General features: G+C 46.4%; 1 protein-coding gene across 4 annotated transcripts in view; it reads right to left on the bottom strand.

Moving 5' to 3' along the window:
- Nucleotides 1-14602, bottom strand: part of LOC147117613 (triple functional domain protein) — an 862300-nt gene that overhangs the window by 610734 nt on the left and 236964 nt on the right. For 3 of the 4 annotated variants that reach the window (XM_085988742.1, XM_085988743.1, XM_085988739.1), the window contains exon 4: nucleotides 7047-7239. In XM_085988742.1, the coding sequence (XP_085844868.1) occupies nucleotides 7047-7239 (193 nt within the window). Of the gene's footprint in view, nucleotides 1-7046; nucleotides 7240-8005; nucleotides 8348-14602 lie in introns of those variants that run through there. The other variant, XM_085988740.1, reaches the window with a different exon arrangement.

The following is a 14602-nucleotide window of genomic DNA, read 5'->3' as shown; positions in this document are numbered from 1 at the left end:
AGTAGGATGCCGAGAAACTCCAGTTTGATTTGGACAGGTTGGGTGATTGGACACATGGCAGATGCAGTATAATCTGGATAAATGCGAGATTATCCACTTCAGTGGCAAAAACAGGAAGGCAGATTATTATCTGAATGGCAATAGATTGGGAGAAGGGGAAGTGCAACGAGACCTGGGTGCCCTTGTGCACCAGTCGCTGAAGGTAAGCATGCAGGTGCAGCAGGCGGTTAAGAAGGCAAATGGTATGTTGGCCTTCGTAGCGAGAGGATTCGAGTACAGTAACAAGGATGTCTTGCTGCAGTTGTACAGGGCCTTGGTGAGACCACACCTTGAGCATTGTGTGCAGTTTTGGTTGCCTTATCTGAGGAAAGATGTTCTTGCCATGGAGGGAGTGCAGCGAAGATTCACCAGACTGTAACCTGGGATGGCAGGAATGACGTATGAGGAGAGATTGGGCTTATACTCACTGGAGTTTAGAAGAATGAGAGGGGATCTCATTGAAACTTATAAAATTCTAACAGGACTAGACAGACTAGATGAAGGATGTTCCCGATGGCCGGGGAGTCCAGAACCAGGGGTCGCAATCTAAAGATATGGGGTAAGCCATTTAGGACAGAGATGAGGAGGAATTTCTTCACCCAGAGAGTGGTGAACCTGTGGAATTCTCTACCACAGAAGGCAGTTGAGGCCAATTCATTAAATATATTCAAGAATGAGTTAGATATATTTCTTAAGGCTAAAGGGATCAAGGGATATGTGGAGAAAGCAGGGACAGGGTACTGAGTTTGGATGATCAACCATGATCTCAATGAATGTCGGAGCAGGCTCGAGGGGCAGAATGACCTACTCCTATCTTCTATGTTTCATTGGCCACTCACTTAGATTGAGCCAGACTGTCCAAAACTTTGGTGTCCTCTCTGATCCTAAATTAAGCTCTAAACCCCACATCATGTTCATCACCAAGATTGCACAACTGTACAACATTACACTCCCCCATCCCTACCTTGGCCTTTGCACTGCTGAAACCCTTATCCACTCTTCTGTCACATCTCGATTCACTTATACCATTGCCTATCTTTCTGGCTCCCCATCCTCCACACACCGCAAACTCCAAGTTGCTCAAAATGCAACCACCTGCAACCTGTCTGACATCAAGTCCCATTTTCTCATCACCCTGGCTTCTCTGACCTGCAATGGCTTGCTGTCCTCGAACATATTAAACCCCTCATCCTCGTTTTCAAATTCCTCTACGTCCTTGCCCAACCCTATCTCTGCAACTTATATATCCCCCTGCCGAGCCTTACAATGCATGGTTCTGGCATTTTCTATGTTCCTCTCTCCCTTCGCCCCATGTTTGATGACAGAGGCTTTAGGTCCTTCCCTAAACCCTCAATGTCTCTACTTCTCTCTACCAGTTTAAAAGCCCCTAAAAACCAGTAACCATTCCCTCTCACCATCCTAATCTCTCCTTCCACAGCTCAACATCTGTCCCCTGAAAGTGGTTATTACACGAATGTATGCTGGAAATGAAAAGCATTGCTGTTGTCACACAGTTAACAAAAAAAACATTTTCATGTGACTGGGCGCCCATTAAGCATGTTGTCATGTTGTGAACTATAGTGGCTTTTGTATTGCAGTCCCGCTCTCAGAACAGTTAGCTGACTGCGCCATTCTCCCACATTTAGCTTAGCAATGCGCAGCCAAGTTTTAGAAACCAGTGTGCAGAATAGTGACATCATGATGTCACCCCAAAACAAGCTGCTATATTTTATTAGCCTCAACAAGACTGACTGCAGGCAGGAAGACCAAATGAAAAACAGGTCTGCTTTGCCACCATTCTAAAAATAAAGGAACAGGTTGTGGCGGCGCCACTAAGGGACTCCAATCAATTGTATATAATTCCCTTTAATAATATGTTGGCTACAGCCTGAGTCTGTATCTTTGTTTTCACTGTTTACATGTACAGAGCGCGATCACTTTAATAGCGCGGGCAAACGCGATGACGTCACGCCGTTCATCACGTGATTCCCCCACCGGCGGGAAAAACGTGATGACGTCAGCCACGGGACCGCTCTAGCAGTCCTCGTGGAGCCTCCGAACTGACTAGACCTATATTCGATGTTCTCCTGTAGTTATCCGTTAAACTCTGTTACTTTTCATTAAACTTCGTTTATTTGATCGCCTGAGTGGACCTCAGTCTTTTGGATAGGAACTAGGCATTCCTACATTGGTGACCCCGACTTTTGCGAACGGTTTTCGCAAAAGTTACTGAACATGGAATCGAACGCCGTTGCTTTGAAGCTACCACAGTTCTGGGAGCAACAGCCAGCCGCGTGGTTCATCCAGGCTGAAGCCCAGTTCGCAATCAGGAACATTGTTGCGGATCAGACCCGTTACTATCACGTGGTCTCCGCCCTAGACAGCGCCACAGCCTCGCGGATCGTCAGCCTGCTTGGTAATCCACCAGAAGATCGCAAGTATGACACGATAAAGGCGCGGTTGTTACAGGTCTTCGGGCTCACGAAGTCGGAGCGCGCCCGCCGGCTGCTCAATATGCCCAGCCTCGGGGACGCCAAGCCGTCCGAGCTCATGAGCCAAATGCTCACGCTCCTGGGCTCCGAACCGGAATGCTTCCTCTTCAGGGAGCTATTCCTCAGCCAGCTACCGGAGCAAGTTCAGGCTGCCCCAGCCAGGTCGGAAGTCACCGACTGCGCAGAGCTGGCTGCCGATGCGGGCAAGATCTTCGCGGTGACACAGCAGTACTGCACTGCCACGAGGCGCCCATCCCCCACAGACGCCGCTCCAGCCCCTCAACCTGCGGGGTTGTGCTTCTACCATGCCCGTTTTGGCGCGAAAGCAAGATGTTGCCGCCCGCCCTGCAGCTTGTCGCTCAAAAAAAAACACAGCAGCCACCCTGTCGAAAGAGGACCGGTTATAACGAGCGCCCCGCGGCTGCGATGGCAATCGGTAATTCGGGAAAACTCCTCTTCATCAACGACTCCCTATCTGGTCGACGTTTCCTTTGTGACACCGGAGCGCAGTGTAGCATCCTACCCGCGTCAAATCTTGATCTACAAGTTGGGGGGCACGGCCCCTCCCTCCAGGCAGCTAATGACGGGGCCATTCGGACCTTCGGAAGCCGGCGGGTCCAGGTGTGCTTCGGCGGCCAGCGGTTTTACTGGGATTTCATCACGGCCAAAGTCTCTCAAGCCATCCTCGGGGCGGATTTTTTGTGCGCCAGCGGCCTCCTGGTGGATGTACGACACCGCCGGTTGATCAATGCGACCACTTTTCACTCCATCCCGTGCTACCGCGGTAACACCGTGGCACGCACTGTCTCCTGCGCGTCCCCACCTCCGGATGACTTCACTCGCCTCCTCGGAGATTTCCCAGACCTGACCAGACCCACTTTCTCTTCCACGGCAACGAAACATGGTGTCGAACATCACACCACTACTACTGGCTCCCCGGTCTACGCACGGGCCCGGCGCCTCGAACCTGGCAAGCTCGCGGCTGCGAAAGCGGAGTACGACACGATGGAGCGGCTAGGGATTATTCACCGGTCGAATAGTCCCTGGTCTTCGCCTCTCCACATTGTTCCAAAACCTGGCGGCGGATGGCGGCCTTGCGGTGACTACCGGCGCCTGAACGACGCCACTACTCCTGATCGGTACCCAATCCCTCATATTCAGGATTTCTCTGCCCATTTGGCGGGAAATACCATTTTTTCAAAAGTCGACCTTGTCCGTGGCTACCACCAGGTCCCCGTACACCCGCAAGACGTCCCGAAAACTGCAGTCATCACCCCATTCGGCCTGTTTGAATTTCTGTGGATGCCGTTTGGATTGAAGAACGCTGCACAGGCTTTCCAGCGCTTGATGGACTCCGTGCTTCGGGACCTCAAGTTTCTGTTCATCTACCTTGACGACATCCTCATCGCCAGCCCTAATAAAGAGGAGCACATCTGCCATTTGCGCACCCTCTTTAGACGCCTCAGTCAACACGGCTTGATCAACCCGGCCAAGTGCCAGTTCGGCCTGCAGCAGATTGATTTTTTCGGCCATCGCATCACATCAGACGGCGCAATTCCCCTGCAAACGAAGGTGGAGGCAGTTACTTCGTTCCCGCGCCCGTCAAGGCCCTGCAGGAGTTCCTCGGGATGGTAAATTTTTATCACCGGTTCGTCCCTAATGCAGCTCTGCTCATGCAGCCCCAGTACGAGGCCCTCAAGTGCAAGTCCGGCAAGGATCCGATCAGCTGGACGGTCGACATGGATCGGGCGTTCGTCGACACAAAAGGCGCTTTAGCCAACGCAACCATGCTGGCACACCCGCTGCCAGGTGCCACCATCGCCCTTACCACCAACGCGTCAGACTACGCCATCGGCGCAGTGCAGGAACAGTGGGTGCATGGGACGTGGCAACCGCTGGCGTTTTTCAGCCGTCAACTACGGCGAAACGAACGAAAGTACAGCACGTTCGACCGGGAGTTGCTGGCCCTTTTTCTGGCCATCCGCCATTTCCGGTTCTTGCTAGAGGGACGTCCGTTCACGGCTTTTGTGGACCATAAGCCACTAACGTTCGCTATGGCCAAGACAACCGAACCGTGGTCAGCTCGGCAACAACGTCAGTTGACGTTTATCTCAGAATTCACCACTGACATTCAGCATGTGTCCGGTAAGGACAACCTGGTGGCGGATTGCCTCTCCCGCACGACTGTTCATGCAGTCCAGCTCGGCATTGACTATGCCCTCATGGCTGCGGATCAAGCCTCGGATCCGGAGGTCCAATCTTACAGAACCAACCCCTCTAGCCTCCAAGCGGCCGATGTCAAATTCCATGCCGCGGGCACTGCACTACTCTGCGACATCTCCGTAGGAGATCCTCGCCCTATCGTCCCGGTCACCTGGCGCCGAAAAGTTTTTGACGCCATCCACGGATTGTCGCACCCTGGCATGAAGGCCTCGCAACGGTTGATGTCTTCCAAATTCGTGTGGCGGGGCATGCACATGGATGTTCGTGACTGGGCCAACACCAGCGTGGTCTGCCAAAGGCCACGGTGCAGCGTCACGTCAAGGCTCCATTGGCCACTTTCGCTGTTCCGGAACGTAGGTTTGATCATGTGCATGTGGACCTGGTGGGGCCACTTCCGCCTTCGCACGGGTTTACTCATCTTCTTACAATGGTGGACCGCACCACTCGATGGCCGGAGGCGGTTCCTCTGTCTTCCACAGACGTGGCCAGGGCATTCATCTCCTCTTGGGTCGCCCGCTTCGGGGTACCGGCGGACATCTCGTCCGATCGTGGGCCGCAGTTTTCTTCGGAGCTCTGGAACGCTGTGGCTCAGGGGCTCGACGTCAAGCTACATCGCACCACTGCCTACCATCCACAAGCGAACGGCCTGTGCGAACCATTCCGCAGGTTGCTCAAAGCCGCACTGCGAGCCAGCCTTCAAGGCGCGGGCTGGGTGGACAGGCTTCCATGGGTCCTTTTGGGTCTTCGTACGGCACCTAAAGAAGATCTTCAATCGTCCTCGGCGGAGCTCGTATATGGCCAGCCGCTATGCGTACCAGGGGATTTCCTTCCATCTCCAACAGAGCCATGGTCCGCGTCCCAGCAGCTCATCAGCCACCAGAAGGAAGCCAGAAGTTTCGCTCCACTGCCTACGTCGCATCACGGCTTGCAGAGCTCCCACGTCCCAGCTGAGCTGAAGAACGCCGACTATGTGTTTATCCGCCACGACGCTCATCGGGACCCGCTCAAACCCCCTTACACTGGTCCTTTCCATGTGATAGAGCCGGGAGACAAATCTTTTTCAGTCGATGTCGGAGGTAAATCGGACCACATTTCGGTTGACGCCGGCTCACTTGGACCTTGACCGCCCAGTTGAGATCGCACAACCGCCGAAACGTGGCCGACCGCCCACAGTCGCCGTGCCAGATCAAACGCAACTGCCCGCCAGCTCGCCCGCCGTCCATCAGCTTCCACTTCAAGGCTACAGAAGTCGATCTGACAGGCTTGTCAGGCCTCCTCGCCGTTTTACTTTTGCTATTAAAGACAATTCTGGGGGGGCACATGTGGCGGAGCCACTAAGGGACTCCAATCAATTGTATATAATTCCCTTTAATAATATGTTGGCTACAGCCTGAGTCTGTATCTTTGTTTTCACTGTTTACATGTACAGAGCGCGATCACTTTAATAGCGCAGGCAAACGCGATGACGTCACGCCGTTCATCACGTGACCCCACACCGGCGGGAAAAACGTGATGACGTCAGCCACGGGACCGCCCTAGCAGTCCTCGTGGAGCCTCCGAATTGACTAGACCTATATTTGATGTTCTCCTGTAGTTATCCGTTAAACTCTGTTACTTTTCAATAAACCTCGTTTATTTGATCGCCTGAGTGGACCTCAGTCTTTTGGATAGGAACTAGACATTCCTACAAGGTCTTACTTTGATATGGCTGCTAGCTGAGGGAGACCTATGCTGCAGGAACTGTTGACTAAAGACTAACTAAACATTGCATTCCACCAGGGAGCACAATGAGCTGGACATTACTTTGCCACACCAAAATACAACTGAAAAGCAGTTTACCCTGTGATTGTTCTACTCAGCCTGGGATTCTTTGTGGATGAAAATTTTATAATCAAACTGAAAGTGAAAAAGTACAATTCAGCAGAAGTTGTTCACTAGATGGTCCTCCAGTACACTAGCACTGTCCTAACAGCTCGTGGGACTAGTTCTTAAACCTCTCCTAGCAACGATTTAACTGTGTTAAACAATTATATCGCATTATGACAATAATGGATGTTTTTCCACAAAATATGTTTAGAAACTTCAGGCATTTCCCAACATTATCAAAATTGTTTTGTCGTGTGCACAGACGACGGCATGAAACAGGCTGAAACCTAAAATAAGCTTTAAACCTTTTTTATGTAGGAAGGAAGCACATAAGCTAAATGACTTGGCCAAAAGAACAGTTACTTTAGAAGCGGAGGAACATAAAAAACTGTTTGTTATTAGTCTGATATCTATATCTGAAAGTACCTCAAACTCGAACTTTGAGCTGCCAAAGTTAGTTCTCTGCTTCTGCCAGAAGTTGTCTGGCTTGATGATCAGTGCAACATGAATACAGCCAGGAAATGACTCCTGTAGAATCTTCAGCAGTGGTTTAATGGAGTCCCATTTGGAGCCACGCATGTCAACTATCACAGTGAACCCTCGCTTACACACCTCCTCACTGGAGAAAAGAAAAACAAGTTACATCCTGTGTATAAATATTTTCAAGGCAAATCAGATAACATGAGAATAGCAGCAGCAAATGAAGATCGACAGTGACACGATTTTGGTTGACTGGGTTAAGCAATTATATCGCATTATGACAATTTCATCAAAGTTTTTGGGGGGGTCAGAGAATAAGTATAAAATGGCTTTGTTTAAATACATGACCTGAAGCAACTTCTGCTGCCCCTCTTCTTTTTCTGTCAATTTTCTCGCTTCCTTCTTATTTGAACTCCTTGCTGGAATATGGTTCCGCAGATGCTGGGCACCCTCCATCTTCCAGTACTCAGCCAAGTGGTTATCATTCATGTGCAAGCCCAGACAGCAAGCATCAGCAGGTTATATGAGCATCACAGCAGAATCTGATGCTGTCCGCAACAAACGCCCAAATAAGCATTTCTAGCAGGGGCCGCTGGATAATGATTAGGAGTGGGGACCATGTCAATTTCCCTCTTCCTTAATGCAGGGTGCCAAATCAACTTCAGCATCTCTATCACCACCCTGGTTGAGATTAGCTGCTGTAACAGAATAGGGACCAAACATGGGATCTTTGCATCTATATCCTTAGATGAGGTCAAGGAGGATGAGGAGTGATAGAGCACCATGGTCACATGACAAAGGATATAGTTGGTGACTTAACAAGGGCAATCTTGGTACAGTGGATAGGACACGGGAGTGCTAGGAGAAATAGGAATGGAGCAGGTGACTCCGTTCAAGGATTTCACCTCTTGGAAGTGGGCTTGATCCATCCCAGATCAGCGAGATGAAAGTCTTTTCACTAGTCTGGCTTCAGAGGTCCTAAGTGAAATAAATTTGGTTAGTCTTAAACTAGTTTCTTGTGGACACCAATCACTGGCACAAAATTGTAAACCTCATTCATAATTATGACAGCTTCTATTTCCCAATGATTTTGGTTCAGTTAGAAGCATTCTTCCAAGGATATGGTTCAGGCACATTGTTAGAGCAGAATAAAATAAATGTTTCTCTATATCCAGTTGTACTATACTTGGCTTTAGAATACTTGATGCTGGCAAGGAGTTCTGAAAACAGAAAAATACCCTATTACCTTCAGAACTAACATCTGTCAATTTGATGGGCACAAAAATTACTGAACTATAAATCAGAAAATCCTGTACATATGCTTGTATACAAGGCTCTTTCTGATGGAAACATGAAGGGAATGCCAGATAACACAATGCGTCCAACAATGCAGCTTTGTGACCAGGCGAACCTGAAGTATAATAGCAAAATACTGCAGATGCTGGAAATCCAAAATAACAACAGAAAATGCTGGAAAAACACAGCAGGCCAGGCAACATCCGTGGACAGAAAATAGAGTCAACGTTTCGGGTGAAAACCCTTTGTCAAGACTGAAGAAGCACAGGAAATGAAATAGATTAAAAGGCCAGTGGGGGCTGGGAGAGAACAAAAGAGAAGTGAAGAGACAGTAAGAGGTATTCAAAACGAGACGAGATGGTGATAGGGCTGGTGGAGACAAAAGACGGCTCTAGATTAGGTGTGAAATGCACTGGCAGAATGAAAGACAGCTGCCATGTGGGAGAGGAAAAAAAGGGGGGAAGGGGAAAGGGCCAAAACAAAGGTGTGGATAAAAAACATAAGTAAAAATGTAATAGGGGCCGAGGTAATGATCTGAAATTGTTGAACTCGATATTGAGTCTGGAAGGCTGTAAAGTGCCTAATCGGAAGATGAGCTGCTGTTCCTCAAGCGTACGCTGAGCTTCCGTGGAACAATGCAAGAGCCCGAGTACAGTGAGGTCGGAGTGGGAATGGGGCGGTGAATTAAAATGATAGGCGACCGGAAGCTCGGGGTCACCCTTACGGACTGAACGGAGGTGTTCCACAAAGCGGTCACCCAATCTGCGTTTGGTCTCCCCAATGTAGAGGAGACCACATTGTGAGCAGCGAATACAGTATACTAGATTGCAAGAAGTGCAAGTAAATCGCTGTTTCACCTGGAAGGGGTGTTTGGGGCCCTGGACAGTGGGAAGGGGGGAGGTATAAGGGCAGGTGTTGCACCTCCTGCGCTTGCACGGGAAGTTGCCAGGCGAAGGGGAAGGGGTGCTGGGGGTGATAGAGGAGTGGACTAGGGTGTCTCGGAGGGAGCGGTCCCTACGGAATGCTGAAAGGGGAGGGGAGGGGAAGATGCGTTTGGTGGTGGGATTACTTTGGAGGTGGCGGAAAATGATCCATTGAATGTGGAGGCTGGTGGGGTGAAAGGTGAGGACAAGGGGAACACTATCGTGGTTCCGGGAGGGAGGTGCAGGGGTGAGGGCAGAAGTGCAGGAGATAGAACGGACACGGTCGAGTCAACCATGGTAGAGGAGAATCCTCGGTTGAGGAAAAAGGAAGACATGTCGGAAGCACTGGTGTGGAAGGTGGCATCGTCGGAGCAGATGCGGCGGAGACGGAGAAACTGGGAGAATGGAATAGAGTCCTTACAGGAGGCGGGGTGGGAGGAAGTGTAGTCCAGGTAGCTATGGGAGTCAGTGGGCTTGTAGTGAATGTTGGTCAATAACCTATCCCCAGAGATGGAGACGGAGAAGTCAAGGAAGGGAAGGGAAGAGTCAGAGATGGACCATGTGAAGGTGAGGGAAGGGTGGAAATTGGAGGCAAAGTGAATGAAATTGACGTGAACCTGAAGTATAACTGGAAATAGAATATCTGCCAATTTTCGCTTTGTTTCCACTCAATGATTCAATAGAATTCAAACCTTCTCTTATTTACCACTGTACTGCTACAGTTGGCTAAAATAATACAGGTGTTAAAACTGAATCTAGGCAGTAACTGATTTTCTGGGAACAAGAACAAAGGCAAGGGAGCATTTTAGCAGGTTGCAATAGCAGAGGTATTGTGGCAGGTGAAGACAGGTGCAGTGCCAGAAGAAAAAGAGCTGCGAGTTTGAAAGTAAATGTGAGAGAGATCTGGGGAACAGTTATTTCCATAGGAAGATGGAATGGTTAATGAAATTGGAGGTGGAGATGGGGTAAGGAGATGTGAGTGATAAGCGAGATGAGGAAGTGGTCAGAGGTAGCCTTGTCAGTGATTAAGACTTCAGGAGTGGTGAGACCGCGAGAAATTATGAGGTCAATGGGGAGACCAAGGTTATAGATGGAGAGTTTATATGAAGGGGGAGACTGAATGAGGCTTGGGAGGACAGCAAATGATGAGGAATTTGAGTAAGAGGTAGCCTTCTGTTCTACTGTTTCATTCAAAGAAAGTTTAGCACACCACACATTTAAAAAATGTCTTCAAAATAAATAAATACATCTGCAGAGTATAAACAAATTACAATCCACTCAATTCAGCTGCAGGAATCTGATGTTTGAACCCACGTGGCAGCACTGGTTCTCAACATAAACAGAGTATAAACAGTGCTTTGATTGGTGCATTATTTCAGGAACTTTCCCCACCTCACAGTTACGAGGGTCGTGTTGTTCTACAACAGTGTGGCCAAGAAGCTTCAACAGGACTCCAAGCACTGACAAACACTTCAGTTTGCAAGTCCAATCGACCACAAGATATGTTGATGGCACCCAGTCTGCATATATTACTCTTAAACATGCGAGATCCTGAATGACAGGATATACACTTTTTGCGGGTGGGGAATGAGACAGAGAAATAAACAGAAGTAGAAGTCTTGACCATGCTCTATTGAAAATGTTTTGGGTGACTATGTTCACAGAATTATTTAAACAAGCTTAATAAACATGGCATTTGTAGTTACTATTTATATTGGCACACTAAGCAGCACCGCGGTCTAACTCTACTTTTACAGCTAACAACTGGTGCAGGTCACTGTAATATACTCAACTATTTTACTGTATTACCACCTTGCAAATAGGCAACTGATGATTCATATTAGGTGTAAGATGTGAAAGGACCATGGTATTCAGCGCCGTTCACCAAGTTTACAAACATCCTCAAAGCAAATACACAAGTTATCTCAATATTTCAATTATGGGGTACTCTTGGGTATCTCAGAGTTAAGGGAAACTGAAAAGATGTCTTCACTATCATCAAAAACATAAATACTGACAAAAGAGGAAACATTTTTGAGTGGGCTTCAAGAATATTTCGATCTGGAAGACAACATGGTATTTATTTGTGTAAGATATTTGATGTTTATTGAAAATCAACATCTGGCAAACACTACATGACAACAATGCCAGAATATAAACCAATACTTAACTACAGTAAAATATTTCTACAATTGTGGTATACATTTATTATATAGCTAAACATCTGAATTCTGCATCTGGTTTCTGTTACACAAATAGTAGCTTCACAAATCTATTGATACACAAGCTATGGCTAAAAGGTGAATTTTGACAAATATATCTACTTTTTAAAAAGACAATGGCATTAATAATTGTCCAATCTTCTTGAGAACTTAGTGTATTTCTGTTCACAAAAGGTAGAAGATGAAATTAGAATCTTTAAAAGATGAATCATGAATGGCTGAGAGAAAAATTTCACCATTAAAGAAATACTCCAGCATGCAATTTTAAATGCAAGTTAACAAAACCAACCAATGCCATAAAAAAATGCCAAATTCCCAACTGCTCAAAGCCTTGTAAAAGTGGATTTAAGCAACACAGCAGGTGGATTGCCTCTACAGTGCCGCTTTCTTTGGTGTGGGAACAGTTGGAGGAAGTTGGCTAGCAAATCATTTAATGGAGAAAAAGCACATCAAATAATGGTATCCGTCATTCATGTTTGGTGTACCTTATTAAATGCAATTTTTGACCACAGTTTTAAACGTACTGAGTATTTGGGACTGTCATACAGATGACAGCTTGGAATATTCTTTTCAATTTAGAGTATACAGAGTAGAAAGTCTAACAAATTTACAAAACCGTTCACATTTTTCACACAACTTAAACAGCTTAGTGGCAGGAAGCCAAGAGTAATGGTCGATAGGTCAACTGGAAGGCTGTTTCCAGTGGAGTTCCGCAGGGCTCAGTACTAGGTCCCTTGCTTTTTATGATATATATCAATGATTTAGACTTCAATGTAGGGGGCATGATTAAGAAGTTTGCAGATGATACAAAAATTGGCCGTGTGGTTGATGGTGAGGAAGAAAGCTGTAGACTGCAGGAAGATATCAATGGACTGGTCGGGTGCACAGAAAAGTGGCAAATGTAATTCAATCTGGAGAAGTGAGAGGTAATGCATTTGGGGAGGGCAAACAAGCTAAGGGAATACACAATAAATGGTCAGGTACTAAGAAATGTGGAGGAACAGAGGGACCTTGGAGTGCATGTCCACAGATCTCTGAAGGTAGCACGACAGGTAGATAAGGTGGTTAAGAAGGCATACAGAATACTTTCCTTTATTCGCTGAGGCACAGAATATAAGAGCAGAGAGTTATGCTAGAATAGTATAAAACACTAATGTGGCCACAGCTAGAGTACTGTGTACAGTTCTGGTCACCACATTACAAGAAAGATGCGATTGCACTAGAAAGGGTAGAGAGGAGATTTGCGAGGATGTTGCCAGGACTGGAGAATTTGTGTTATGAGGAAAGATTGGATTGGCTGGGGTTGTTTATCTTGGAACAGAGAAGGCTGAAAGGAGACTTAATTAAGGTGTATAAAATTGAGAGGCCTAGATATAATGGATAGGAAGGACCTATTTCCCTTAGCAGAGAGGTCAATATCCAGGGGGCATAGATTAAAGTAATTGGTAGAAGGATGAGAGGGAAGTTGAGGAGAAATTCTTTCACCCAGAAGGCGGTGGCAGTCTGGAAATGGTGGTAGAGGCAGAAACCCTCATCATATTTAAAAAGTACTTGGATATTCACTTGAAGTGTCGTAACCTGCAAGGCTACAGACCAAGAGCTGGGAAGTGGGATTAGGCTGGATAGCTCTTTTTCGACCGGCGCAGACACGATGGGCTGAATGGGCTCCTTCTGTGCCATAAATTTCTCTGATTCTAAAGAAGTGAATATGCAATGTGTCCACCATACCCCAATACCCATTCCATTTTTAGGGATTACTGGAGAGTCACCTGCCTGCAACCTACATTGTGAAGAAAATCTAGAGTAAATCCTCAGCGGTCATATTTTGAAATCACCCAGAAAATGCACAAGTTAGAAATTTTATAAACAGATAATAAAAAGCTCTTTTCAGATTTCAAGTTTGCAGTCTCAGTCTTTGTTGCAAACAATTTAATTTCTGCTGTAAACAGACTTCATTTGTGCTCAGCCAATGTAAACAGCTGCAGCCCAAAGGTTTACAGTATACTGAAGCAAAATAAAACAAAACAAAGCCAACTGATCTGCACAAATGATAAATCACATCTCAAAATTATGTTTTAAACTATATTTTACAGTAACATGTCAAATTTGATTTCTGCTATATTACACAATGTACTCCAAGTTTATTCACTGCACAACTTCAATGTAAAAGCACACACAAAGAACACCATTAATTATTCAGTTCATCCTTTTTGAAGCAACCAACAAACCAATTCTCGTTGAATAAAATAGAATATCACAAATCCTTCAGTTTAAAAGCTTAATTATATAGCATGTGGTTTACATTACAGACACAGAACAATCCAAAGATGTACAAATTTACAAAAGTAAATTTGTACAACTATGAGAACAGTTCTGGAGAGCATTAATAGAAACAGAAATTTGCATTTATATAGTGCCTTTATCATAGAAAACTGCCCTAAGATGCTTGAGAGAGGACAAAAGGAGCAGGTACTAAGCTTCTGTGGGTGAGTTAGGATAGATGACCAAAAGCTTGGTCAAAAAGATGTGGTTTGCAAGCTTTTAACGGTGGGGTGGCGGTTAGGGAGTTTGTTCCAAAGTGTACGGCCAAAGTTCTACCACCAAAGGTGGAATGGGGAGAGAGAGGATGCACAGGAGTCAGTGGACCAGAGCACTCAGGAGAGACAAAGAGGTTCTAGAGGTAGGGGGAGCAAAACAGAACGAGAAAATAAAGAAGAAGAAAAACAGAATTTTAAATGTCATGGAAGGAAAATAAAGCCTTATGAAAAAAATCTTATCAAGACCTCAACCAGGAAATAAAAAGGAAAGCACAAATGCTGGAAATCTGAAATAAAAACAGAACGTGGTCTAAATGCACAGCAGGTCAATCGGCATCTGAAATTAGATACACGCTGGTGTTTTGAATGTGACTTTTCATCAGTTCTACACTGAAAACATTTTTATTTGAGCCCTAGATCATAATGACTACACAAAAAGGTCAAAAATAATAAAAGGAACTAAACTGAAATATTTGAGAAGATGCAAGGAAACAAAATGCAGTGAGGATTGAGTTTACAAAAGT

Source organism: Somniosus microcephalus, chromosome 5, assembly GCF_052327205.1.
Source record: "Somniosus microcephalus isolate GS21.2 chromosome 5, FLI_Smic_1.0, whole genome shotgun sequence".
NCBI lineage: Eukaryota > Metazoa > Chordata > Chondrichthyes > Squaliformes > Somniosidae > Somniosus > Somniosus microcephalus.
Note: the sequence above shows the minus strand (reverse complement) of the source record. Positions and strands in the feature narration are given on the sequence as shown.